Source organism: Delphinapterus leucas, chromosome 15, assembly GCF_059928025.1.
Source record: "Delphinapterus leucas isolate spDelLeu-1000000601 "Yukka" chromosome 15, BTC_Dleu_Yukka2, whole genome shotgun sequence".
NCBI lineage: Eukaryota > Metazoa > Chordata > Mammalia > Artiodactyla > Monodontidae > Delphinapterus > Delphinapterus leucas.
The window spans coordinates 84,642,651-84,669,849 of NC_143143.1; the positions used below are offsets into that span (position 1 = coordinate 84,642,651).

At 45.4% G+C, this 27,199-nt stretch overlaps 1 protein-coding gene across 7 annotated transcripts in view; it reads left to right on the plus strand.

Annotated features, from left to right (window-relative positions):
- The window catches only part of ZNF831 (zinc finger protein 831), a 148,716-nt gene that overhangs the window by 71,878 nt on the left and 49,639 nt on the right, over window positions 1-27,199 (plus strand). The window contains exon 6 of one of the 7 annotated variants that reach the window (XM_089897129.1): window positions 15,807-22,607. The exons of 5 other annotated variants lie outside the window; for them this stretch is intronic. In XM_089897129.1, the coding sequence (XP_089753255.1) occupies window positions 15,807-15,814 (8 nt within the window). In that variant the 3' untranslated portion in view covers window positions 15,815-22,607. Of the gene's footprint in view, window positions 1-5,468; window positions 11,787-15,806; window positions 22,608-27,199 lie in introns of those variants that run through there. One more of the 7 variants, XM_089897125.1, reaches the window with a different exon arrangement.

The window sequence follows — 27,199 nt, forward strand, 5'->3', positions numbered from 1 at the left end:
TCATTTTTTTTTAGATTCCACATATAAATGATGTCATGATATTTGTCTTTATCTTACTTCACTTAATATGGTAATCTCTAGGTCCATCCATGTTGCTGCCAATGGCATTATTTCATTCTTTTTTAGGGCTGAGTAATATCCCATTGTATATGTACACCACATCTTCTTTATCCATTCATCTGTCAGTGGACATTTAGGTTGCTTCCATGTCTTGGCTATCGTAAATAATGCTGCAGTGAACATTGGGGTGCATGTATCTCTTCAAATTAGAGTTTTCTCCAGATATGTACCCAGGAGTGGGATTGCAGGATCATATGGTAGCTCTCTATTTTTAGTTTTATGAGGAACCTACATAGTGTTTTCCATAGTGACTACACCAATTTACATTCCCACCAACAGTGTAGGAGGGCTCCCTTTTCTCCACACCCTCTCCAGCATTTATTATTTGTAGACTTTTTGATGATGGCCATTGTGACCGGTGTGAGGTGATACCACATTGTAGTTTTGTTACATCGCACATTTTTATTAGATATTTCCAAGTTGCTTTCTATTTCACATTCCCATAAATAGCATGTACTTCTTTCATTGATCTTATCAAACTTAAAAAAAATCTGCAAGATGGGTAAAAGATGCTATCTCGAATGCCCATGGCCAGGAGGGCCTTTCCACCCGTGCCTTGCATCCCACTGGGGGGTCCATTCCCCAGACAGACCATGAGGAAGCCTGGCATTATCCAGTGGAAAAAAACATGGAGGGCTGAGTAGACTATTTTGCTTTTAAATCACAGAGAAGTGAGTTTCTCTTGACCAAACTTTAAGTCCACTGGGTACAATTTGATGTTCTCTCCAAATATTAATAGATTTGTTCCTCGGCCGAGGCACGAAGTCTTAGTCTGCTCCGAGAGAGGTCCGTCACTGCAAAGGACACAAGGCCACACAGGACTTCCTCTGTGCCGAGCCAATTCATTAGACCCGGTGAGCAATTTGCAGGAGAGATTAATTGATTTGCAGGCTGCCCAGCACTGAGTGTTACTCAGCTACCTCCCAGAAAGCTCAGGCCGCCCGGGAGCTCGACAGAGCAAACAGTAATATGTGAGACTTTAGTCAAAGGCTGAGCGTTGTCTTCATTCCTCATTATAAACAGAAGCCAGAGCGATGAAGTTCTCAGCCCCTTCTGGTTTAGTGTGGGATTTGGGGCCATAGTCCAGGCTCCCGGAATAAAATGAGAAGGCTCGCAGAGCCGCAGCTGCCAATATGATAGCAATGTTCTCTTCGCAAGCTGTGATTATCCCCAGACAGACACCTTGCTTATCTTGCTCTGAAAAGTTGCTATACCAGAGGTGGAAATTTCAACTCTGCATGCCTGTATCAGAAAGGACTCTTTGGGGTGTGGGGAAAAGAGACTCAATTTAAATTGACCTAGACAGAAACATTCATCATCTCATGGAACAGAGAAGGGGGGGCTTCAGGCATGGCTGGATCCAGAGGTACCAATGATGTCACTCAGACTCAGTTTCTCTCCATCTCTTGGCTGCTCTTCTGGGTCAGCATCACTGGCTCCTCTAGCACCTGCCCTGCCGAACATGCTTGACTCCTTTCCGTAACCCAAGTCCCCAGACTGAATCCGGGTGGCCTGGTTGGGGGTAGGCGTCTCTCCTGAACCAGTCACTGGGGATTTGAGGGGCCCCTGTCCTTGTATGGAGGGACGGGTTGGGGCCACCTCCGCTACAGCCTTTAAGAGTAGAGGAGAGGCAGTTTCCCAAAAGAGTCGGGGCCCAGATGTCCAAACCGCCTCTTACTCATGGTTTAATGGAATTCAGCATCTGTGTGTGAGCAATCATGCCCCCTGAGAGGCGAGAAGCACAAGATGCCATGAGTCCTCTCGTCAAGGAGCTTGGGGACCAGTTGGTGGACCGAGACACCTTTGTGAAATAGATGAGAGTTCCTATGCAATTAGCGGGGCCCGCTCTGTGCCAGGCAGTGTGTGGGAGCAGAAAGAGAGGCAGACAGGAACACAACACTGCCCTGTCCTTAGGGAGAGCCCAGTCTGGCAGAGGGAGCCGGCACCGACTGGTAAACAAGTCATTACACATGCAATGCGGTAAGCTGGCTGATATGATTAAGCTTCCAAATGAGCGATCCTGACAAGAGCGGCTGGAGCGTGGAAGGGAGAGTGGGCTAGCATAAACAGGAACAAAACAGGAGGGGGCCGTGCTTCCGACACCCATTCCAAGGCCCCCGCATCGGGGCGCCCACTGCAGGAGGAGTGCGGCCCCCTACGGAGACCCGCAGCCTGTCACTCTTCATCATTCCTTTTCTCCTCCTTGGATCATAAAGGGTTTTTGCCATCCACAGTAAACTGCCGGAAATGGAGGCGTACAGCACTTAACTACTAGTTACTTACTTACCTGAAACGCTACGTGTTTCCCTCGGCAATCGCTAACAGATTCCTAAAGAAACGGGGCGACGCGATCTGAATTCTGATTTCTGCGCCAACAGAAGGTGGGAGGGCCAAAGTGGCCCGTGCACTCATGGCCGGTTCCACTGGGGAGGTGGGAGGCCAGGGCCGTAGAGTCACATCCCTTCAATCCCAAACCTGAAATGGAGACGGCTCTGCTTTGGAAGGACTCTCTGGAAACTGTCCTCACCTTTGAGTTGGGAGAGCCCCTTCTCAGCAGAACCCACAAAAGGAGTCTTGTTCTAGAATTTTCTATGTCGAAGGCTGGTAGACAAATGGAATCAGAGGGAAGTGATGATTTCAACAGACCTACAGATGGGGGACAAAATCATGAAGGGTTCCGGACTCACCTTGTTGGATCTTTCACCTCCACTTGTGAGCTGGTCTTTAGGAGGGGCAAGGCTGCTTTGGTTTTGGAGACAGGTGGCCTTTAGGGTTAATTCTAACTAAGGGATTAGTGGCAAGGGGAGGCAGAATGGTGTCACCAATAGGGAGCCTAGAGGGGAAATACTGTTATATAGACCAGCTACATGGAGTCATAATGAGAAGGTCGTTCTCAATTCCCTGTTAAGCCTCTTGCTTACATCACAAAGGAAGTCTTGTTTTGATGCTAATATGTCTTTAACACCTGCCTAACTAAAAGTCTTTACTAACCTCCCTTTGAACAGACAAAGGTTGGGTTTCAACCTCTAGCTAGAATTTGAGAACACAGTTCTGTTTTTATTGTTTGTATTTTGACAGGGACCTTCTCAGGCCAGATACTTCGTCTCACCCAGCTTCCTCCTACAATAGGCCTTGAAAAGCCAAATACTTCTTCCCTCTCCCTCTCTCACAGCCTCCCTTAGGCCAAGAGTAGTGCAGGGGAAGAAACTTTGTTTTTGGAGTCAGAAGAATTCATTTGAGTCCTGACTTCTCCTCTTACCACTTCCTTGGCCAAGGTCATCCCTTCTCTTTCCCTCAGATCCTCATCTGTAAAATGGGGCCATTTCTGAGTCCGCAGGTGTCAGAGACATTCACCTATGCTGACTCACTAACCTAGCCCTTGAAAAGCCTTTGAGGGCAGTCTAGAAATATCCCACTCCTCTCTCCAGAGGACTGTTCAGACACTCAAGCTACATGAGATGGTGAGTTGGAAAGATGCTGTGTCACCTATAAAGGACTTTGTAGGTGTGCTGGTTATCCTGGCTGACAGTGGGGGACCATGGGCTGTATTTCCACCCAGGTCTGGGGAAGATATCTGCAAGTCAAAGCGATGAATCAAGGAACACTGAATTTCAGCTAGGGAGCTACGTGGTATTGAGGCGATACTTGGGGGCACATGAATTTATGCACTTGGATACAGATGGTGCTCTCCCTGCCGGGGTGAGAGTGGCCCCAAAGGTAGAGGAGGCAAAGGGATTTGAATAATCCTCTGCTCCTGCCCCATCCCATCTCACACCTCCCTAGCAACAATGAGCTCTTCTTAGGGACGCTGTCTTCCTCTAAATAAATGCATTCACGGCGGCCTTCACCCCACCGTTGGATGCTGGCAGGGAGCAGTGGGGAATCTGGTCCAACAAGGATTGCTTCCTGCTTGAGCATTTGGAGTTTCCTCCAAATGTTTTTCTTCATCCAGTTTTCAGTGTGGCCCCATGGGGTCAGGAGGGGGATGTCGTGGCCATTCTCCATCCTAATTAGAAGTCTTGCCCAAGTTCAGACATGAAGGAAAAGAATGAAAGTTCCATTCCAAGGTTTTTCCTTTGCTAAAACTCTTTAAATTTTGGCTTGTTTACTTCTCTGACTTCCAGAGACACGAAAAAGTAATTTTCGTGCCCCCCTCCACACAGACATTAGTGATCATTTTCAGTCATTTTCAGCTGTCCCTTTTTGCTACGAGGCACCTGGCATTCCGGGAATGGACCAAAGCCATTTTTCTAAGTACTCGCGTTTGAAATTATTAAGTGTTCATTAAGCACCCCCGGGTGCAAAGCACTCCCGGAGATGTTTGTTTCTCAATTTTCTATAATTTCCTGATTTTTTCCCTTCGCTAAAGGCAGATTGAAAAATGAACTCAGTGCATTTGAGTCTCTGAATCATAGTTAATGTGCAACGCCCCCTCCCTTAACCGCGCTGTTTCTCTTCTGCCCCCTCTTGTCTCTTTTCTTATCAATCCGATAAAGTTCTAATTCTTTTTAACCCCTACTCAGGGGCTGGAACTTTTTGTTTGTTCCTGACTACCTGCCAGGAAGAAATGAGTGCAAAAGTCGTGACCAGCACTCGCCCGGGACTGCGGGTGGGAGCGGAGCGATGGAAAAATCGAGAAGGCGGCAAAGGCAGCCTTTGATGGGCAGCGGGGCCGCGGGCAGCTCTGCGGCATCGGAGCCGGTGCAGGATGAGCTCGGGCTCAGCTCCCGGGGGGCCCTGCCCCCCACTGATTGGCATCAAGGACCCTCGAGAACCCCAATCTCTGAGTGGACCCTTCTGGAAAAACACAGAAGCCCGAAGACCCCCTCCTGTGCGCCCTCACACCCCGTGATGCTGAGTCTTGCATGAGCAGAGAGAAAGGCTGTTTTTCTCTTTCTCTCTCTTTTTTTTTTTTTGACAACAACCTCACATAACCTCAAAAGTTGCCCATGAATTTACCAAAACTTTTTTAATGAAACTATTCTAACCTCTGGTGGGGGTTAAAAAAGAAGCCCTGGGAATTTATTACCCAGAAAAAAAAAAAAAAAAAAAGGCAGCACGACTTTTTATTTGATGGGAAATCGTCTTCCAAGCTTCAAGGGCGCCCCCTAGCGCCAGCCTGCGAGGAGCAGGCAGCGCGGCTCCCTCTCGCCCGCGAGCCCGGCTGAAACCCCAGCTCTGGGGTCCCTCTCTGGTGGGGTGGGGGGGCCCTGATCTCGCCCAGTTGTGCGTCCGGCCTGGACCGGACCTCGATTCAAGCGCGGGGGAAGCTGTGTTGTCGGGGAGACCTGCTCTGAATACCAGGCGACCCCTTGGCACGAATTTATTTTCTGTTCTTTGGAATTCAGGTGACTACAGCCCAAGGATGGGAGAGGACAGTTTTGATCCAAGAGCCCAAGTGCTGTTTGAAAGAGGTTGGACCCCCGCTGAAGAAGTGACTCTTGCCACTGTCTCAGCACACAGGCGACCCTGGCTTTTTTTCGGTCGTTTCATTGCTCTCATGAAAATGCCACCCAGATGTGCAAGAATAAAAACCGGTACTAAGAGAAGGGGCAGAAGCCCTAGCCGAGAAAGGAGGGAGGGAGAGAGGAAGAAAAGAGAAGGGTGATAAGATGGGGGTAAAATAAAGGACTCAACGGGGCGGGAGGGCGGGCTGCCGGACCTTTTCAGGGCTCCCTGTTCCAAGGTATGTGATGCAGGATCCAGGATTCTGCTGCAAACGCAGGCTCCCGGCTCTTTGCGCACCGAACAGGACTTTTCGATCTTTCCGTGCCAAGTATGTGAGATATTTCTATCCTCCCCAACTTGGAAACACACCGTTTCTCCTTCAGAACTGGCCGTGTTTTTAAGACGCACACGTTAAAAGTATTAAAAAGCAAATATTCTAAACTAGGGATGCGGGAGAGGAGAGAGCGTGCGGTAGCCTGCTTAGCAGGGGCACCAGTGGGGCAGCATCAAGAGGGCGGGCTCGGAGAGGAGCTGCGGTCCTGCGTCCTCCCGAGGCGTCTCAGCTGCCCGACACCTCAGTTTCCCCATCTGTGCCGTGGAGACGATAAATAACAGTATCCCTTTTGTTGGGCTGTTGACATATCACTTATATCTATCATTTAAAATAGGGCTTAGCATCATACTTTACGGTGAGCATGCCAGCTCCTGTTTATTCATCTATCTCTAGAGAGGAGCCAGAGACCCAGACTTTTCCATTAAGTTAAATCTCCCAATTTGTACTTGATGGGAATGAATTCACATTAAAAAACAAACACATACATACACAGTGGTCTGAGCCCCAGTAGAGTCAGGTACTTTGAGACCTTCACTTGGCAGCCTGCTGGGAGGCATGGGGGGGGAGGGAGGATAGAGGAGGGAGCTGGCTGCCACCCCTCCCTGTCACCTACTACCCGCACATCCGGGACACTTGAGCCAAATGCTGAAGCCAGTGGCGTCACAGTTCTTTTGGGGTGAATGGATTTTGGGGAAATGACCCCTTTTCCTCTCCCCCCACCCCTCCCCCCGAGAACATGGGAGGGGACCCACTTTGAGTCCATGCCCACCAGGAAGCCATGATGGAAATGTGTTGGCATGTGGGCAGCCACGGAGGAGTGGGGAGGGGGGACTTCCCCTCCTTGTCCCTGGAGACCCCGCTTGCCCCTCCTGGCAACTGTGTGCTTTTCACCAGCCCAGGTGCCTTTCAACCTTGGTGTTTCAAGGCACATCTTGGCTTCTGTCTTCGGTTTGGTGACATCGTCTCTGCCAGGCTGGCTTCTCATAAGTTCCTGCACCAGGAGAGGAGAGCATGGGGGGGGGCCTCGCCTCTGCTTAGTCCCCTCCTGGGTTTCCTGTGTCCCCTCCTGATTGGCACGTCCTTCTGCCCTGATGCCTGAGCACGTGCCTCACTGCCCATCTACTCTTACTGCTTTGATCTCTCTGGCTGCTCTTTGCACATGGCCCAGCCCTGGGCGAGGTGCTTCCTTCACTCGGCCCTCCATGCACTCACAGGCCACTTACTGAACATCTGTTGTGCTGTGACATTGTTCCTTGAAGGGCACATCAAGCCCATTTCACTGAGCTCCCATTGTCTCCAAAAATGTTGAGAGTTTAAAGCTTCTCCAAGTGTCATAGAGAAAACAACAACAGAAATTACATGGCACAGTGATTCCAAAAAGCATTAGAGAGTACCGAGAGCCAGAGGCACGAATTCCCATCTATCTTGGTTCAGATGGAGTAAATAGAATATGTTATTGATTTTTAAAACCACACATTAGTGGTTCAAAAGAAATTGGTTTTGTATGTTTTAGTATGAAAGCAATTATTTTCCTTTTAAAACTGCTTCCTGGGTCTGTACGGGTTTTTTTTGGTTTCATTTTTTTTCTTCTTCTTTCCCTTTTCGTTCTGCAGAGCAAAATACTGCATGTTGCTAAGTGGAGGGGGAAAGGCTCTTCATTTTTCACTTGTTAATGTCTATCCGCTTTACCTTTTAAATTCTATGTTCTATTGTGTTCAATTCCAATGAATTTGGATTAATTTAAGTAACATTTCATTATGGATTCAATGCATACATATTGTTTTTTAAATTAAGAAATGGGGAACATTTTTAGTGACTTTTAAGTCATGCTGCATCAAAGCTAAGAAAATCCACTTAGCCTGGTTTAGTCTGGAAGTTTCCTTGAAGAGGAAGAGGTGCTTTTTGGTTGTGTTTGCTTTTGTTTACCTTCCCCCATCTCTCCTTGGATTATCTGCAGCTCGTTTAGTAAGACCTGCGTTGGTTCTGACAGCTTGAAGCTTTCAGTGCTTCTGAGGACAGAGGACATATTTCTTTGCTTCCAGTTTTGCCACTCAATAAATTTGAGGAGTCACGAAGCCGTCATCTGTGTAGTTAGATAAGGGAGAAGATGATTTCTCTATTGTTTTGCTTAGAAGAATGGGAAACTAGATTAATCGCTGTCCTTTGGAAGGGACTCTTAATAGAAGAGACTGGCTCCTTTCACTGGACTCATGGTGTGTGCCCACACTGGATGGTTTTCCAGGGGTTGGGAGCAGACAATCAGGGCGCAGATTTTAAGTCTGTCACTAGGTGACGTTAGGTAAATCCTTAATCCCACATTCAACATGGTTAGGAAGGGGCTGGGGATCCTGGGGATCCATGGCACACACCCACCTCCTTCTCTGGGACAGAAGGAAAGTAAGCAATGTCTGTAAGAGTCAGGAGAACAGTTTGTCATGGGTTCTAATTCTTGGCAGCATGGGACCGAAATCCAACTCAGAAAGATTTAAGCACACGATTCCTCATGAAACAAAAAGCCCAGGGACTCAAACAGTATCACCAGACTTAGGGTCAGAGGTTTATCCCTCTTCCTGAGTTAGCCTTCTTCTGGGTGGCTTTCATTCCCAGGCACGTGGTGGTCCCCAGAGGCCCCAGCGTACATCCTACCCACTTAGCAATTGCGGTAGGGAGTGTTCTAATTGAAGTCCAGCATTGACTCTGACTTAGTGAGGTTTGGGTCGCATGCCTAGCCCTGAACCTTCTGTTTGTCCAGATGAGTGGAATATGCCCACTCCTGGAGATGGGAGGGGGTGGTGATTGATTATAAACCAGCCAACTCATATTGAGACGAGATGTTCCCGGAAGGTGGAGGAAAGGCTGCTGAAATCAGAGAACAACCCACTCTTGCATCCTAGGTGGAGGAGAACAAAGAGTGGGGCAGTTGCACTCGGCGTGCCGTGGGCTACAAGGTGACAGTTGTAGTCAGTACCACTGGTGCCCTGCCCAGATCCCTTTTCAAGCCAGGCGCCCACCCATCTCCATGTCCTGGCTGCTGCCCTCTCTTATCTGTACCCTTCTCCAAAGGATTGGCCCTTGGCTGATGAGAATTACTTTGCCCCCAACGTAGACACAGACCCTGGGGTTGGTCCACAGCCCCTGACTGATTGATGGAGGGACAGGACCACTCAGCCCTTTGGCCTCCGGGTGGGATGAGTTTTGTGATACAATTCACACTCCAGACCTCCCTGTGGGCATCTCCAGAAATCCTTGTTATCTAACTTCGTCTGGCTTCTCTCACTCATCTCAAGTTTCTCTCAGGTGGGCCCTCTCAAAAAGTCAGTTACACGAGAGCCCGAGATACCAGTTATTTATGAATCGAGAATCACAGCTATTCACCACTTACTCCCCGGTATAAGGCTGTCCCCTATTTTCTCAACACAAAGATCCGAAGGAGTTTCTGGACCAACCTGAAATACAACATCAAGACGGAGATGAAGCAGGGCAAACTTCTACTTGCAGTATTTAACGTATTCAGCTGGTTGCACGCAGCCCTTTAAATCACACATTACATAAAATACCGGTGGAGCGACATTGTGTTTTCTACTCACATTTCAAGAAGCCATTCTAGCTGCACTTGTAGCATGCATCTTTGAGATGGCTTTTGTCATCGCTAGAGCCCCTGGTTTGAGGCACCTAATAGAGATTTCCGAGCGCAGCATCTTGACTTTCATCCCAGCTCTTTGAGATTTAGTACTTTTAGAATCAGAGTGCAATGCCATCCTAGAAATTTATCCACGGCCATGAGCACCCATTTACATAATATTAGGTCGGCCGCTTTCATTTCTCAGGTAGGTGCCTGTTCCCAATTTTCACCAAATAAACACATCCTGTTTCGCTTTTTAAAGCAGCCTACAAGGGACTTGTTTACGATAACACCCAAAGCTTATAATTGTGTCCCAAGCACCCAGGAAAAATGACTAAATGTATATTCAGGGTCCCCCCTCCCATCACTTTTTGAAACCAGTTTTTTCAGATGGTATCTATGTAGGACCCAAACCAGCACTGACTGGCATTGTTTCAGGCTAATGTGTCTTCCTGAATAGTATTTTGTCATTTACAATGAAGTCACGGAGACTTTTCAGGGAGAGAGCTCCCTGAAAAATGGGAGACTTTGTAGGGATTTGATTAATAAAGCAACTCCTTCTTTTCTGAGGGATAAATTGAGGGGGGGGGACCTCTCTTACACTCGGGCATATCATATCCTCTGAGTGATCATCAAAGGAACCGAAATGGGACCAGCTGGTCTTGCTTGACTCAGATGTGACATCTTGAAAGCAAAGTGAAATTTGGGAGGACATGGAGAAGGGATGCTTTCTTTGCTGTCTTAGTACAAACAGAGGTAGAAAAAGACCTAATATCTAAATGATGATCCAATCATATGGGGATATTTGGGAGTAGCTATGTTTCCCCATATGCATTATTTTATTGTTTTGTTTTCTGCTTTAGAATTATGCATTTATTTTTTTAATTTAAATTGTATTTTATATTAGAGTATAGTTGATTTACAATGTCGTGTTAGTTTCAGGTATACAGCTGAGTGATTCAGTTATACGCATACATATATCCATTCTTTTTTGGATTCTCTTCCATATAAGTTATTACAGAGTACTGAGTAGAGTTCCCCGTGCTCTACAGTAGGTCCTTGTTGGTTACCTAGTTTACGTACAGTACTGTGTGTACGTTAATCCCAAACTCCTGACTTAGCCCCAGCACACCCAACGTTTCCCCTTTGGTAAGTTTGTTTTTGAAGCCCATGAATTATTTTAAAACGTCATTCATTTCAAATTCCTTTATTATAAACATCTTTATTCTCAAACTTCAGTTCTGTTCATTGCTCAGCCATATTATAATTTGTTTGCAATGTCTTATATTATCTAATAAGATTCACAAGAGGAATAATCTTCGCAAATATCGACGGGGTGGACACCATGGGCGAGTCACTCTTCTGAGCTCTTTTATCATCCCCTGTGAACTTCTTGATGGAAATACAAGTGCTAAAATTATACTTTTTCGTTTTTTTTTGTTTTTTGTTTTTTGGCCGTGCTGTGCGGCATGCAGGATCTTAGTTCTCTGGCCAGGGATCAAACCCGTGCCCCCCTGCCCTGCAGTGGAAGCGTGGAGTCTTAACCACTGGACCGTCAGGGAATTCCCCTATACTCATTTTAAAGCCAGGAAATGAGGAGGTTACACGAGAAGCAAGCGCTGAAAATCTAGGCAATCTGCCTCCAGACCCAGGTTATGAAATGCTATGCTTCTCATTCCAAATCTCACTAATTATCAGTGGAAGCCCCCAGTGAAGTACATTTACGTCTATGGTTTATAAACAAATATTCTGAAAGAATTTTAATCATCCCAAAATATACATATTAGTCATGATAAATATATACATATATCTTGTATCAAAGGTAATGATACATATATTTACTGTATAGCAGTAGCTAACTTATGTCAAACATAGGTTGACCTGTGATATAAGTTAGCTACTGCCATGTAACAAAACACCCCCAAACTCAGTGGTTCATGAATCTTTATTCTTGCCCGTGAGTCTTTGGGTTAGCAGGGCATTCAGGTTTGGTGGTCTTGCTGGGTTTGGTCACGCATCTGTGGAGTCAGTGGGGAAACGGCTGAGACTGGCTGGTCTAGGATGGTCTTCCACTCACATCCTGGACGTTGGTTGACTGTCAGCAGGGAGAGTGGGGTTGCATGAAGCATATGTCTTCCAGCCTCCCAGGGTTTCAGAGAGAGGGCAGATTCTCACAGACCTCTTGAGACCTAGGTATGGAATTGGCATGACATCACCCTGATGCATTCTACTGGCTAAGGAGAGACACAGACCAGCCCAGATTCAAGGCGGGGGGGGGGGGGGGGCGGGGAACTGACTCCACCTCCTGATGGGGGACTTTAAAAATCACATTGCAAAGGGTGTGGATACAGGGAGTGGTGAAGAATGGAAGCTGTTTTTGTTTGTTTTTTTGTTCTTGTCATCAGTCAACTCTGCTTTCTATTTAGTGCATGTGGTTGCAATTTAGAACACATTTACCAGCCCTTAAAAAAAGGTGGTTCATCTTTTCACATAATGGGTAGGCTAGGGATACGTGCTCTGGGCTCGTGCAGCTGGGCAGGGAGCCCAGCAGTGAAGGGTCCCTCCACTTTTCTGCCCTGCCCTCCCCACCCTGTGCCTTTATCCTGTGCACAGGATCATCATCGCAGCCCCTCCAGGCGTCATGGTTGCATTTCAGGCAGGGAAAAGGCCTAAGATCCAAAGGGGTGTGCCTTTAAAAAGCTGTCTGGAGTTGCCATGTCATCCTGAAATCCCACTCCTGGGCATATATCCCAAGAAAACCCTAGTTTGAAAAGATACCTGCACCTCAGTGTTCATAGCAGCTCTATTTACAATAGCCGAGACACAGGAGCAGCCTAAGTGTCCGTCAGCAGATGAATGGATAAAGAAGATGTGGCACGTGTATACAGTGGAATATTACTCAGCCATAAAACATAGTGCCATTTGCAGCGACATGGATGGACCTCAAGATTGTCATATTAAGTGAAGTAAGTCAGACTGAGAAAGACAAATACCATGTGACATCACTTATATGTGGACTCTAAAAAAACGATACAAATGAACTTATTTAAAAAACAGAAACAGATTCACAGACATAGAAAATAAACTAACGGTTACCAAAGAGGATTGTGGGGGATGGGAGGGGGGGAGAGATTAATCAGGAGGTTGGGATTAACAGATACACACTACTATATATCGAACAGATAAACAACAAGGACCTGCTGCACAGCACAGGGAGCTACACTCAATATCTTATAATAACCTCTAACAGAAAAGAAACTGAAAAAGAATATACGTACATATAACTGAAAAAAAAAGATTGCTAAATACCATCTGTATCTACTACATGATAATATAATATAATTTAATTCCCCCAAAGGCAGGTAAATATAGAAGGAACAACTTAAGGGTGAAGAATATGCAAAAAATAATAATAATAAAGCTGTCTGGAGGGTTTCCAACAATCCCTACTTACATCTCATTGTCTAGCACTGGGTCACAAGCCCACGCCTGGCTGTAGGGAGTCTGGGAGAGAGTGTTCTAGAGGAGCACTAAACACCTTTGGGGTTCTATTGATGAGAAAGAAGGGGAGAGTCATAGGGGGTAGGTGACTCCCAGTGTCAGCCTCAGCAAGTGATACTAGCGTTTCCATCTGAAGCAGTCTTAGAAAGTTTACTTAAAAAATAATCTTGTTGAGCAACTAAGCCTGTGCGCCACAACTACCGAGCCTGTGCTCTAGAGCCCGTGAGCCACAACTACCGAGCCCATGCACCACAACTACTGAAGCCCGCGCACCTAGAGCCCGTGCTCCACAGCAAGAGAAGCCACTGCAATGAGAAGTCTGCACACTGCAATGAAGAGTAGCCCCCGCTCACCGCAAACTAGAGAAAGCCCGCACGCAGCAAGGAAGGCCCAATGCAGCTAATAATTAATTAATTAATTTTAAAAAGTAATCTTATTTAAGTGAAAAAAGGGAGTTAAACATTTTAATGTAATTAATAGTCTCTCTCTGTAAAAGGCCAGATAGTAAATTTTTTACTTTGCCAACCATACAGTCTCTATTGCGAAGACTCAACTCTGACGTTGTAGGGAGAAAACGGCCACTGACGATATGTAAATGAATGGGCATGGCTGTGTTCCAATAAAACTTTATTTATAAAAATAGGTGGAGGACCAGGTTTGGTCTTCAGGCTGTAGTTTGCTGATCCCTGGTCCAGATAGTTTGTAGATATGACAGGATGGTGAAGGCTTCAGCAGACAAGCCAAATTCATCAAGGTTGTATGGGGATAAGCAAAGTTTAGGTAATAGTCTAAAGTTTATTAGACTCTTACTGTAAAATATTTCTCATCACTGTGGTATTTAGTATGATAAAGCTTTGGCTTCTCTAGTGAAGAATGAAAATAACAGTGAATTTTAAAAGATACTTGTAAAATTTTATTTCTCTCACAAGTAACAATTGGGTGTAAGTAGAACGATCTAGGATGGTGGTTCAATGGTGTGGTAGGAACGCAGTTTCCTCCTGTCTTGTTGCTCTGTTCTCTTCACCATAGCTTTCCTGCTTTGTGGTCTAGGATGGCTGCTTCAGCTCCTGCCATCACATCTGCACTCCATCTAACAGGAGAAAAGAGGAATGAGAGGGGACCAGCCCTCCCTTTAAGGGCATGCCTTGGAAACTGTGTATATCACATCCTCTCACATCTCGTTGGCCAAAACCTAGTTACCTGGTCATACTTGGCTGCAAGAAAAACTGGGAAATGTAGTTTTTAGCAGAGTGGCAACACACCGCATCCAGAAAGTGGGTTCTCATTACTAAGAAAAAGGATTAGAGAATAGGGAGGCAACTCCCGTGCTCTGCCACTAGGGCTAGAGATATAGACGGGGTGAAAGTCCAAACTTTAAATTCAGTTAATCATGCCAGTAATGCCATTTTCCAGGTACTATGTACATGCTAAAAGTTCCCCTCTGTGCCTTGATCATGAGTCTCTCTGGGCAGTAGTAACATCTTATTCGTTTCCCTACTCCCCATCACAAGTTAAAGAAAAGATAGAACTTTGAAATTCTAGTTAGAGAAAAACATGTTTCTGTTTGTTTAGCTGCAGAAAGCAAGTGATACCACTTCAGGAATCTTGTTACTAAACACCCTTGTTCACGTCGGCAAGCTCGGGGATGTGCATTTCTTCCTTAAGTTCTTTCGGCAAGCTCGGGGATGTGCATTTCTTCCTTAAGTTCTTTCACGTGCTTCTGCTTTTAACCCCTTTGGCATGCTCCCCCCACCCCCAATTGTCAAACAAGGAACCAGGTAGCCTCCTTTGTCCCCACCATTCCAGATCCTGCACCTGATGGTGGCTGGTTTCATCTTGTCACTTCCGTGCAGTCCTTGCTGCTTTTCCTCCATCGCCCACTGAAGGAATCTCAAATTATATGGTGAGCTATGGTAATAACAGTAGTAAAAACACCTTGCTATTATCTACACAGAACAAGGTGTGAGACTGTCATAGCTGCCTGAGGGTGTCCCATTATTCGTACATATGCTACTGTTTCTTCCCAGTACCCCCGACTGATCAGCTGGGGAGAACTCGTGGTTATACCTATATATCCCCTAAAAGAAAATTAATTTCAGTGGAACGGAGAGGATGGAAGCTGTTTGGGGCCCGGAAACGTGAGCTGGCTTGTAAATTTTGAGGCTCTGCTTCCCTTCATGGGGAAAACAGGGCTGAAACCTGTGGTCACCTTTAATCTTCTTCTTCAGATTCCCTTCAGACATAGAGCCTGTTACGTTCAAAATTCAAACTGAGCCTTTGAAGAGAACTACCGCTTTAAAGAAAAAAAAAATCCTTGATGAATGCAAACTGACATTAAATGGAGTTTAAAAAAATGATCAGGGTTTTAAAATATGATTATAATCAGTGGGAATAGTGGAGCAGAGTCGAATCATTATTGATTTCACTCGTGGGGGTGGGAAGGAAGAACTGCGGTGAATTCCTCAGAAAAGGAGCTTTTCTGTCAAGCCTGACCAACTGGGAATGCCCCCTGGGGTCCACCTCTGCCCTGGGGCCCCTACCCGAGTTGCTGAGATGCTGGACACTTATTAACCCTTGACGAACTTCCCCTGGAGCTTGTGCACCTACCGTCACATCAAAGGGGAAAAAAATCTCTGTTCAGGGGTCATATTTGCCATTTGAGAAATCAAGGGGAAAAGCAGCATCTGGCCCAAATTTTGGAGTCAGACCGATTTAGTTTCACTCCCTAAGCTCATTTCACAGGTATTTATCGAGCACCTAATATGTGCTGTTCACTCATAGACCTTTAGGTGCTGGAAGAACGGGGACCATAAAGACAGGCCGTGAACCCTCACTCATGGGGCTGACGTTCCAGGTGGAAGGAGACGGGCCACAAACCACAAATTAATGACTAAGACAACACCGAGCGATGATGATACAGGCCATGCCAGCAGGAATAACAGCCCCGCCGTTATCCCAGGAGCATTTATCCCAGGTCCTGAGAGTGGTGCTTGTGGTATGAACCCATATAACTCCTTCAAGCGCCCTGGCAGGAAGTGCTAGTTTCCTCCCATTACACAGATGAGGCACAGAGGGGAGTGATCTGTGCATGGAGGTGAGCATTTCTTTACAACTCCTGGCCGGCTCAGTAACCGTCCCCCCGCCCCCGCCCCGAAATGACTGGCTTTGTGCCTCACAAGGCCACCGTTTTGGCCAATGGTCTCCCCCCAACATCTGCCTTTGAGCCCCTCTGGGTGCGGTGGGGGGAAAACTTGCATAGCAGGGGCACAGGTGGCCTCACCAGAATCAAGGGAAACTCAGCTGCGTCTGTTTCCACCCTAGACCGTAGGACGGCCGAAACACAGAGCTCCAAAACAAACGAACAGGAGACCCCAGTCTCATCAGGAAATAGCCAAGAACTTAAACTCTACCAAAGCCAAGGGCTTCGAAACGATAACTTCAGAGGAAGAAGAGTACCCATGCCTCCTCCCCATGCAGAGTCCCTCTAAACACGGGGGCTGTGGTCAGATGAAAGTTTTATTTATCAGACCTAAAGCGCACCTCTGCTTTATCCCAAACACACGGCAGGAATTGGGGAGAGACCTTGAAGGATTCTCTCAAGGCCTTTCTCTAATTTTCCTGAGGATCAAAGCCGACAACTGCCTTCACCATGTGCCCAGCGTTGATGAGTTAATCCGTGTGTGTGTGTGTGTGTGTGTGTTAATGCGTGTGTCTGTGTCTGTGTCTGTGTCCGACAATCTGCGACCTCTCCCCATCCTCTGAAAAAGAATAAAAGAGAAAACAACCCAGACGGGCTTCTCATTCTCACCGCTTTCCCTCCCTCTGGCCGCAAGCAGCTTTGCCACCATAGGCTTTGGGTTCCTCCCTGAGAAGAAAGGTCAGCCAGCTGTCTGGGGGTCTCGGGGTCCTTTGGGGAGTAACAGAGCACAGAGGTGTGCCCCTCACCTTCAGACACAGCCTCACCTCGCTCCACATAAGAGCTCCATTCTTCAGCTCATTCTGTCCTTGAAGAATTGTTCTGTTGGTTCTTGTCATGGTTGATGTTAAGATTGGTTTCATCAGAAGAAATAAACACCTTCTAACGGAAACCGTGGTGTGCCTGTGACCCGTGCAGCGCACAGGGCCAAACTCAGAAGGCCCCAAGCTTGGTCTGCTGGATGACTTGAAATTCTTTCTTTCCTTCTAGTTGTATTGAGATACAACTGACATACGGCACTGTATCAGTTTAAGATATACAGCATCATGATTTGACCTACATACGTCATGAAATGATTGTCATGATAAGTTTAGCGAACATCCACCCTCTCATATAGATACAAAATTTAAGAAATTAAAAAAAATTTTTCTCCTTGTGATGGGAGGTCTTAGGATTCACTCTCTTAACAGCTTCCATATATAACATAGAGCAGTGCTCATAATATTTCTCCTGCTGTATGTTACATCCCTGGCACTTTTTTACCTTATAACTGAAAGTCTGTACCTTTTGACCACCTTCATCCAATTCCCCCGCCCCTGCCCCCGCCTCTGGTAACTGCAAATCTAACCTCTTTTTCTATGAGTTTATTTTTGAAGTGTAATTGACCTACAACACTATGTTAGTTCCTGTTATAGAACACAGCAATTCGATATTTCTATACATTTCAAAATGTTCTCCATGATAAGTTTAGTTACCATCTGTCACCATACAAAGGTATCACATAATAATGGACTGTATTCTCTACACTGTACATTTTATACAGTGACTCATTTATTTTGTAGCTGGAAATTTGAACCTCTCAATCTCCCTCACCTATTTCTTCCTCTCCTCACCCCTATCTGTTCTCTGTACCTATGACTCTGTTTGGTTATGTTTGTTTGTTTGTTTTTGTTTTTAGATTCCACATACAAGTAAATCATACAGTATTTGTCTTTATCTGTCTGACTTATTTCACTAAGCACAACACCCTCTAGGTCCATCCATATTGTTGCAGATGGCAAGACTTGATTCTTTTTTATGGCTGAGTAATATTCCATTGCATGTATATACCACATCTTTATCCTTTTGTCTATTGATGGCCACTTTATCCATTCACCTATTGATGCTTCCATATCTTGGTTATTGTATGAGTTGAAATTCTTAATCATTTTGAATAAAGACCCCACATTTTCATGTTCACTCAGCCCTGCAAATCTGGTAGTTTGTCCTGACAGCCCAGTACCCTGGGTAGTATCAGAGAAAGTGGTTTGAAATGGGAGAACTGAAAAAAAAAAATATATATATATATATATTTACTTCAAGACCCATCAGTGAAGGAGAAATGCTCTCATGATACATCTCAGAAGAAGAGCTGCACCGTGTGCCCGAGATCTAAAGAATAAGGGAGAAAGTGTGGACTTCCAGGAGGTTTTTAGGTGCCTCTTGTCTCTGACAGCGTCTCCAACTTTTCTTGTTTTTGATGCCCTTGACGGTTGGGAGGAGTCCCGCTCAGTTGTTGTGGAGAATGTCCCTCCACTGGGGTTTGTCTAATGGTTTTCTCGAGGTTACACTAGGGGGGTGGGCCTGAGGAGCAAGACCCCAGAGGCACCATGCCCTTCTCATAACATCCTATCAAGGCTAAACCATCAACATGGCTTATCATTGCCACTGTTGACCTTGATCACCTGGCTGAGGTCTCTCAGGTTCTCCATTGTCAAGTGATTCCACACCTCCTCCCACCATTAGACATTTTACCCACAGGAACTCTGCTTCTCTCCACCGGCAGTGTCCAGGACTGCCTCTGCGTCCCTGTTCTACCACTGGCTTCCTTCAGTTGCAAACTCTGCCCTGAAGACTCTCCTCACTCGCCCAATCTCATCTCCTGTGATGCAGGAGGTAATTATTATTTCTAGAACAAAGAACCCAGAGCCGCTACTGGTGACCAAGTTCACCATCGTCTCTACCCGAACCAAAACATTATTGGAAAAGTAAATTACTTTTATTTTCCTCGAAAATATTTGATAGGCAGTGCATGAGAATTCTCGCTGAGAAAATAGACCCAGAACCTATCATCAGAGGAGAGATGTTACCTATATAAAAAAAAAGAAAGAACCACCGGGTACATTTCCACACTGAAACCTATTTCGCATTTTATTATTTACCCTGTACTCTTTCATCGATTCCCATCTCCTCTCCTTGAATTTATGAGCAGGTGGGCATAGCCTCCTTCCCCTCGGAGGACCTTTGTGATAATGGAGCACGCATCCGATTCTCTGCCAGCGAGGGCAAGGTAGCAGGGGAGGGCGATTTCAGTGGGAAAAAGTGGATCGCCTTGAGTCCTCGTCTACGGGGGAGAAATGTTTCTGAGCTAAACAGACTAGGAATTTTTTTTAAAATAGACTTTTCGAAGGCTGATTTTGCATAGTGAGGTTAAAAATGTCTTGAACTGACAGGAAGTATGTGGGGTTCCGATTTTTCACAGCCTGACCGTCCATCAGTCCTTTCCCTTCTGTCTATGTGTTGTGGCCTCCTGGGTCTGTCTGAAGTCGTTTTAAATTCATTCCTCCATCTGGGCCTGTCTGAGAGCCCTCCAAACTCAAGGTGCTGTCATGACGTGCCTGGACCTTTTCTGCTTCCATCGGACACAAAAGGAAGTGTGTGTGTTTGCCCCACTGGCCGACTGGCCGCTTGGACCAGACCTGCCATTCGTCCATTTGTTTTCTTCTCTCCCCTCTGCCAGGTGAAGAGGCGGAGATGAACACACAGTGTCTTCCTGGGTGGCTTGGTTTGTCCCTTCAGGGAACCCTGTCTTGTGGGCTGAGGCCTCTCCTTCGGATGAGTACCATTTTCTTACGAGCCATTTGCCCTCAGGTGAATGGCAAAGTCAACCCTCGCCCTTCTGTGAAGTACACACCATTGACAAGTTTCACTATAAAAGCCAAAGTCTGCACTCTTTTCCTCTCCTAGCTTAAATGGGGAAGCAAAGGGGTTTTATTCTTTTTCTCTCCCCTGGCCCCGCTTAAACATTCTAGTGGGAGGGGACTTCCCTGGCGGTCCAGCGGTTAGGACTCCGTGTTTCCACTGCAGGGGACCCGGGTTCGATCCCTGGTCGGGGAACTAAGATCCCACAAGCCGTGCGGTGCAATCCCAAACCAAACCAAAACAAAACAGAAACAACTGTAGCGGTAGAAGTTATGAGCCTAACGAAACTCTCATCTGGAAAATGTGTCCAGACCTGCAGTTACTGGAATGCGGCCGTTGCGCTCTGACCTCCAGAAAGCGTTTCCACGTGGCGCCTCTGTTGAATGTGGTCATCTCCACCGTGCCATTTCTGCCGCCCCGTCCTTCCCCTCTTGTGTTTATTAGAGACTCGCCCGGCTTTCTCACCCAGAAAAACCCTTTGTAACAGTGAGCTCTCCTTGGTGGCCTCTCCTGGTGGGGCTGGGTTAGGGGACGATCATAGATAGCCTGGGGTCCTTGGATCCATGGGGATGGGAGAAACAACTCTGAGATTGTAGAGACTGGTAATTTCTGAAGGTTGTTGCTTTGTGGTGGTGTTAAACATTTCTTAACCATAGTAGAAGGGCCACAGAATGCTGCTCCTCTCTTTGTCTTTTGCTGGTGGGCTCGTCTCCGCAGGGTTTTTGGAACCCCCGTAAGTCATTTCATCACCAAGGGCTGTTGGGGCCAAGTCCCCACTCAAAACCTTTGCGAGGCACCTCCTCACAGAGGCGGCTTTATTGATAATAATGGCTCGTCCTGAGTGACGGCGGCGTGCAATGCCTGGAGCCTGCGGGGAGGCGGTGGCTGCCCGGGCAGATGCTTCTGAGCCCAGCCAGCTCCCCTTCCCCACACCTCACGCCGGGGGCCAGAGTTAGCAGGTGCAAATGCAGGCACCCAGTTAAAGCCGAATCTCACGCGAACAGTAAATACGTACATGTATATATACACACGCGCATATATGTGTATATAATATACATGCATATATATGTTAGCGCAGTATGCCCCCGAACATAGCAATAAGACACATTATGCTAAAAATGATTCATTGTTGACCTGACATTCAGATTTAACTGGGCATCCACATTTCATCCGGCCGCCTTTCCCTAAGGCCCTCAGACCCCCCTTTCCAGCCCAGACCATCCTGGGGGGACTCCACGTGCTTGAAAATGGACCTGAATGTTCTTTCATGTCTGATTTTGCGTCCGCATTTTCCGGTCAGCCTGGGGGTGCTCTGTCATCTCTTCCCGTCTGCGTGGCACGGGGCTCTTCCTGCAGCTGGGTTGACTCCTGGGCTGTCAGTTGTCCCAGCTCTTAATCGGTTGCCTCTTAAGAGGGGTGGGAGGCTGGTCCGCTCACCTGGGCACCCGGACCCCCCAGTTTCGCCTGTAATCGGTCTATTTTGATCTCTCTCTCTCTCTCCCCACTTCCCTTTGTGTGTCCCTCTGCCCGTCTTTGCTTTCTGGGTTGCTTCCCTTGGATAAGGCATTTCCTTCTGTGACCTGAGGCCGCTCAGCCAGACACCCAGACCCCAAGCGAGGTCGGTGAGGGAGGCGTGCATCCTCCAAGTCCTGTCACTCCACCAGTGATGAAAGGCCACCTTCACTTTCTTTCTTTGCCAAGCCAAACCCTGGAAAGAAAGGGGTTAATTTTCTCTTCTCTTTGAAATATGTGCGGGAGACAGCATCAAAGCTGCCCCATTCTGGCTCAGAACACACACTCAGAAGCTGTAATCAGGGGTGACCTTCTAGGCAGGGTGCATTTCTACACTAAAACCTATTTGAAATTTTATCATCTCCCTCTTGCTATTTCATCTCCTCTTGCCCTCCCCCCTCGTATTTATTAGAGGCTCGGTAGGGATTTCTTTCCCTGAGAGAACTTTTATAATAATGAAGTATGCTTGGCAGACGCTCACGGTGAACATACAGGATTGGAGGGTATTCTACAAGGGAAATGAGCAGGCTTGTTTTCCTCTGTCCGAGAGAAATATTTAAGATAAGATAGACTAATTATTTCTCAAGATGGAAGTGTTGAAGGTTGCTTTTGCATAGAGAAGTTGAAAACTCCTTGAAGGGGCAGAAAGCTTCTGTGAGCATCTTTATGACTTCCCTCCCTGGCAGGCTGCTGTCATCCTGTCTCTCTGGGTGCCAGCATCCTCTGGGGTTCAAGCCCATTTCCCATCTTTCTAATGCTCTCCCCACAGTGACTTTTCTTCTTTTTAGATTTTCATGAGAGGTCTGACTGAGAAAGCTTACCAGAACCCCCTCTTCGGTGCTTCTAGCCCTCATTCTTTGATAGATGTTCATACTATTGTCTCATTATTTTTCTCTCAGCTTTCACAGAAACAGTGTAAACTACTTTATTTCAAAACCATTATGTTAGTTTACTCCATGATAATTTAAGCCGTGTATTCTTTTTCTGATTTGAATTTAGTAATAACATATTTTAAAACAGAAGTCAAGAAGATTTCCTGAATAAATTTTCAATGACAACTACGACATTTCCGGGTTTTTGGGTTTTTTTTTCCCCTTCTTTAACGTAATTTACGTAATTGAGTCATCCTTTCTTTCTCCAGGCATTTTAAACAGACCCTGGGACTTCTATGAGGAGAAAATTTTGGAGTGGGGGGGGGGGGTCGTCTTATCAAACCAGCTGTCTTTGATTCAAGAAAATAACCAGGGGCCAGCTGTGTGGTCAGGTGCAGTGGTGCCCCCAGCCCGACCCTGCTCGGGACCACCCCCAGCAAGGATTCCAGAAACTGCTTGAAGGCAGGAGTTTGTAAGACTGTCTTCTCTCCCTGGAGCAAGATTTGCATATTTTATTTTTTTCTTTTTTTAAGTATTTATTTATTTTTGGCTGCGTCGGGTCTTAGTTGTGGCAGGCAGGCGTCTCTCCAGTTGTGGCATGCGGGCTCAGTAGCCCCTGCGCGGCATGTGGGATCTTAGTTCCCAGACCAGGGATTGAACCAGCGTCCCCTGCATTGGAAGTCAGATTCTTAACCACTGGACCACCAGGGAAGTCCCAAAATTTGCATATTTTAAATTCTGTTTTTCCCACAACCTCCTTCGCCTCTGTATATCATTTGTGCAGAATTGTATATCTACCTCAAGTCTCATCTTCCACTCCATTCCCTACTCCTTCCCCAGGTGGAATTTTCTGGATGTGTGACATTATTTATACTCTTTCCCAGACAAGGGTTAAGGGGCATCTCCCACTTTCTGTAGGATCTGGGTCTTCCTTCCTAAAGTGGTTTTGACTTGCAAAACAGACTCCCTTTATGGGTGATGGAGTAGAAATCTTCAAGGAAAGACGTAAAGATTTCTTAAATGCCTCAAAGCGTTGACTTTCTCAAAGGTCCTAATATGTCAATCGCTGTTCTTAAAAAAAAAAAAAAAAAATCTAGAAATCAAATTTCTTAATGAGTTTGGTAGGGTTAACATTTATTTCTGGGGCGGTATTCTTTCTTCTTTATCCTCTCTTTTTCCTTAATGTTGCGTTGGGAGTCCTACCTGTATTTCCAGGAAAGCCTTTGGTTGTGTAACTGAGCTTCTACATTTCCAGTGTGTTTTAAGCACACTGATTAAATGTAGGGGGAGATAAAGGGTGTGACCCTGAGTCTAGGAGAGTTTCTGAAGTTAAAAAAAAAAAAAAAAGCCCTGAATTCAAGTTTCCCATCATAAAAGGTAGAATTTCTAAAGCTGGTGGGAGGACAAAAGAGTGACTTCATGGGATTCTGAAAGACTTGGGTCTATCTCTTCCTGCTATTACTCTTTTCCCCTTTGTTCCATGCACTTCCGAGTCAAGCCTCTTCATCTCAGGGCAGAGTCAACCCTTGGTATTTTATTTCCTACTTCGGCTGAAAGAACTCATGACTGTCCCCCTTTATTTTCTGCCAGCATCCGTAGAAACCACATAGAGGCTTTTGCTCAAAACACACTCATTGAGTCGCATTTTGCTACGGAATTGCAGTCGCAGGAGTACTCTTTCTTTTGAGCCGGAAATCTTGAGAAAAGCTGAAGCCGAGTTGAAAGTCCTTCAGTTATGGCAAAGTCCACCCAGTAGAGTTTCTTTCATTATTAAGAAAAACCCCACTTAGAAAATCAGGCTGAAAGCATACATTCTTGAGTAAATTTTGGTCTGAAAAGTTTTCAAAGAGTCTTTTGAGCTGCCTTTATTCTTTTCCCTTTCTCTCAGTCCCCTTTGCTCCTCAACAGTATTTAAGAAACGCTGTCAAATTCTGTGCGCGCACAGGATTTCACATTATTGAAATATTTCACCTTGACTCCTTCGCTAATGTTGTTTAGGAGAAATAGCGGGAGAAAGTTTTCAGCTTTCCAAACACTTGCCTCTCCTCAGAAAAGGTAGAACTATAGTGGCAGGTGCTCTGAAGGAAGAAAAGAAATGCCCAAGTACCATGTGAGATGGCGTACCTAAACACGTTACAAAACCAGAAAAGTGTTCTCTCATTCTGTTTCCTGGTTTTCTTGTCTAATTAACTTTTACTGCAGTTTAGGTTTGAGGGAAGAGCTAGATTCTCCCCGAGCATTTATCTTTTCACAGAGACTGAACTTAGAATGTTTGCTTTCCTAAGGTGAGTGGGTAACCAAAATGGAGGAGGCCAACGCCAATATTTTCTTTCTCGTCTTTGTTTCTAGTTGGAAATTAGTCAGTTTTCCCCCCTTATCAGGATTAGTGAAGGAGAAAAGGGAAGCTCTTTCTTCCCAGCTATTACCATTGAAATGGATCAGTTGCTTCTTTTTAAGGATGCAAATCTTGAGGACAAATGAGCTCTCTCAAATATCTCAATCATATTTCGAGAAATGGACCATCTTTTACAGACTCATTTAGTAATGAGAAGCATTGAAATCCATAATTCAAAGGGTAGATACTCTTGATTTCGATCTGGGCCTTATAGATCCCAAATGGTATTTTCAGTAATTGTATTTTTTCCCTTTCACCTCATACCCAGAGTGGCTCTCTAAATTTTAGGTACATGCTTATGGTCTGGGAACAAACTTTTAACTTCAGGATTGCTTTTAAACATCGCTTTCCACTCAACATCTTTCGGGGGGGGAAAAAAATCTCTGAGAGGGAAATCTTAAACTGATTGCCTTTCATCAAAGAAGGGAAGTAAGCACCACTAAGAGTAGTTTCTGAAATAAAACATATGATTGCTTAGAAAACTGCATTAGGAGAAAGAAATACTCTGGCATGTAGTGAGATTTCGATAAATGTGTTTTTCTGTCCCTCTGGTGGGTCCTTCAACTATGTTCTCTCTGAAGAACCCAGTTGAGGCTTCATACTATTCCTCTCCAGAAAGTGGGCGTAGAGGGAACCCACCTCAACAAAATAAAGGTCACACATGACAAACGCACAGCTAACATCATACTCAATGGCGAAAAGCTGAAAGCATTTCCTCTAAGATCAGGAACAAGACGAGGATGTCCACTCTCGCCACTATTATTCAACATAGTTTTGGAAGTCCTAGCCACAGCAATCAGAGGTGAAAAAAAATAAAAGGAATCCAAATTGGAAAAGAAGTAAAACTGTCACTGTTTGCAGATGACATGATACTATACATAGAGAATCCTGAAGATGCTACCAGAAAACTACTAGAGCTCATCAGTGGATTTGGTAAAGTTGCAGGATACAAAAGAAATTCACAGAAACCTGCTGCATTTCTAGACACTAACAACAGAAGATCAGAAAGGAAACAACCCCATTTACCATCTCATCAGAAAGAATAAAATACCTAGGAATAAACCTACCTAAGGAAGCAAAAAGACCTGTACTCCGAACACTATAAGACACTGAAGAAAGAAATTGAAGACAACACAAACAGATGGAAAGATACACCGTGTTCTTGGATCGGAAGAAGCAATATTGTTAAAATGACTGTAGTACCCAAGGCAGTCTGCAGATCAGTCCAATCCTTGGATGGTTTTTTGAGGTGACATTTTCATGATTCCTCAGGCTGGTCATTTCCTCTCAAGCCAGATTAGGTGTCCTTGTGGTATGACTCATAACCCATCTCCTTTGTGGCATTTACCACAATACAAATCCTTATATAATTATGTCCTAATTTTCTTCTCTTCACCTACGTGTGTACTACCTCAGCGAGGCAAAATTGAGCTTCTTAAATCATAAACAGTAAACCCATATTTAATTCCAGGGTGAAGGAGCCTCTTCTGTGCTTTCTCCTGGCCTCATTTACTTTCTTTCTCACCGGAATCTCTTCTTTTGAATTTTCTGTCCGTACCTAAGCTTTTAAGGGACTGAAATATTTTAACTGGATTTTTTTTTTTTGTTAACATAGTTTAGGAAAAATTCCTCTGAGGCAGACGTTATCAAAGCAGCTGTCTTTCATTGAAAAAATAGAAAGGTAAAGAGAACTTCTCTGACAGGTACTTCCTGAGATAAAAGGTTTACCTAATCCTGTTGAAAAGGTGGAATAGCTCAGTATCATGGGAGGATGATGATGCAATTCTCTGAAATTAAGTAGCTGTGAATCGTGTTTTGTTTTTTGTTTTTCCATCCTTTCAACTTTTGTTAGTTGAGTGAACTGGGAGAGGTGGGGCTGGGGAGGTTTACTTCATGTCACTTGTGCCCTGCTGTCTTTGTCACACATCGCCTCCAGACGTTTTCCTGAGAGAAACAAAATGGCAGCCTGAACTCCAGGGTTCCGTCACCCACCAGTTCCCTCTCCGCCTCTGACTAGAGCTAATGGCTCCGTACCATTATTTTTCCTGTCAGATTTAATGGGGAGATATTCTTTTCCTAAAGCCATTAGTTAAGTAATATTGCTTACAGAATTGCTGAAACCAGGGATAACACCTCCTTCTCAGGGTGTAAATCTTAAGAAATGATGAGGCACTTGCCTAAACACATCAATTATATTCCAAAGCCTGAACTTTTTTTCTGCTACAATTTTCATTTAGAGTTAAGAAAGTTTGAAAGTAATGATCCCTCAGAGTAGGTTCTCTTGATTCAATTTTGGCACTAAATAATTCAAATAATATTAGCTGGGTTTTTCTTCCTTTCTTTTCTTTGTTCGTCATTTCATTTTCTCTCTTCCCCACAATTTGTCCTCTCTTTATTTTAAGGCATTCTCTTATTGTCTGAGGATGATTCAAGTTTCAACTTATTGAAAGATTTTAAGCATACTTTCCCACTAAATATATTTTTTTAGAGAAAATGGTAAGTGAAGTGTTCTCAAACT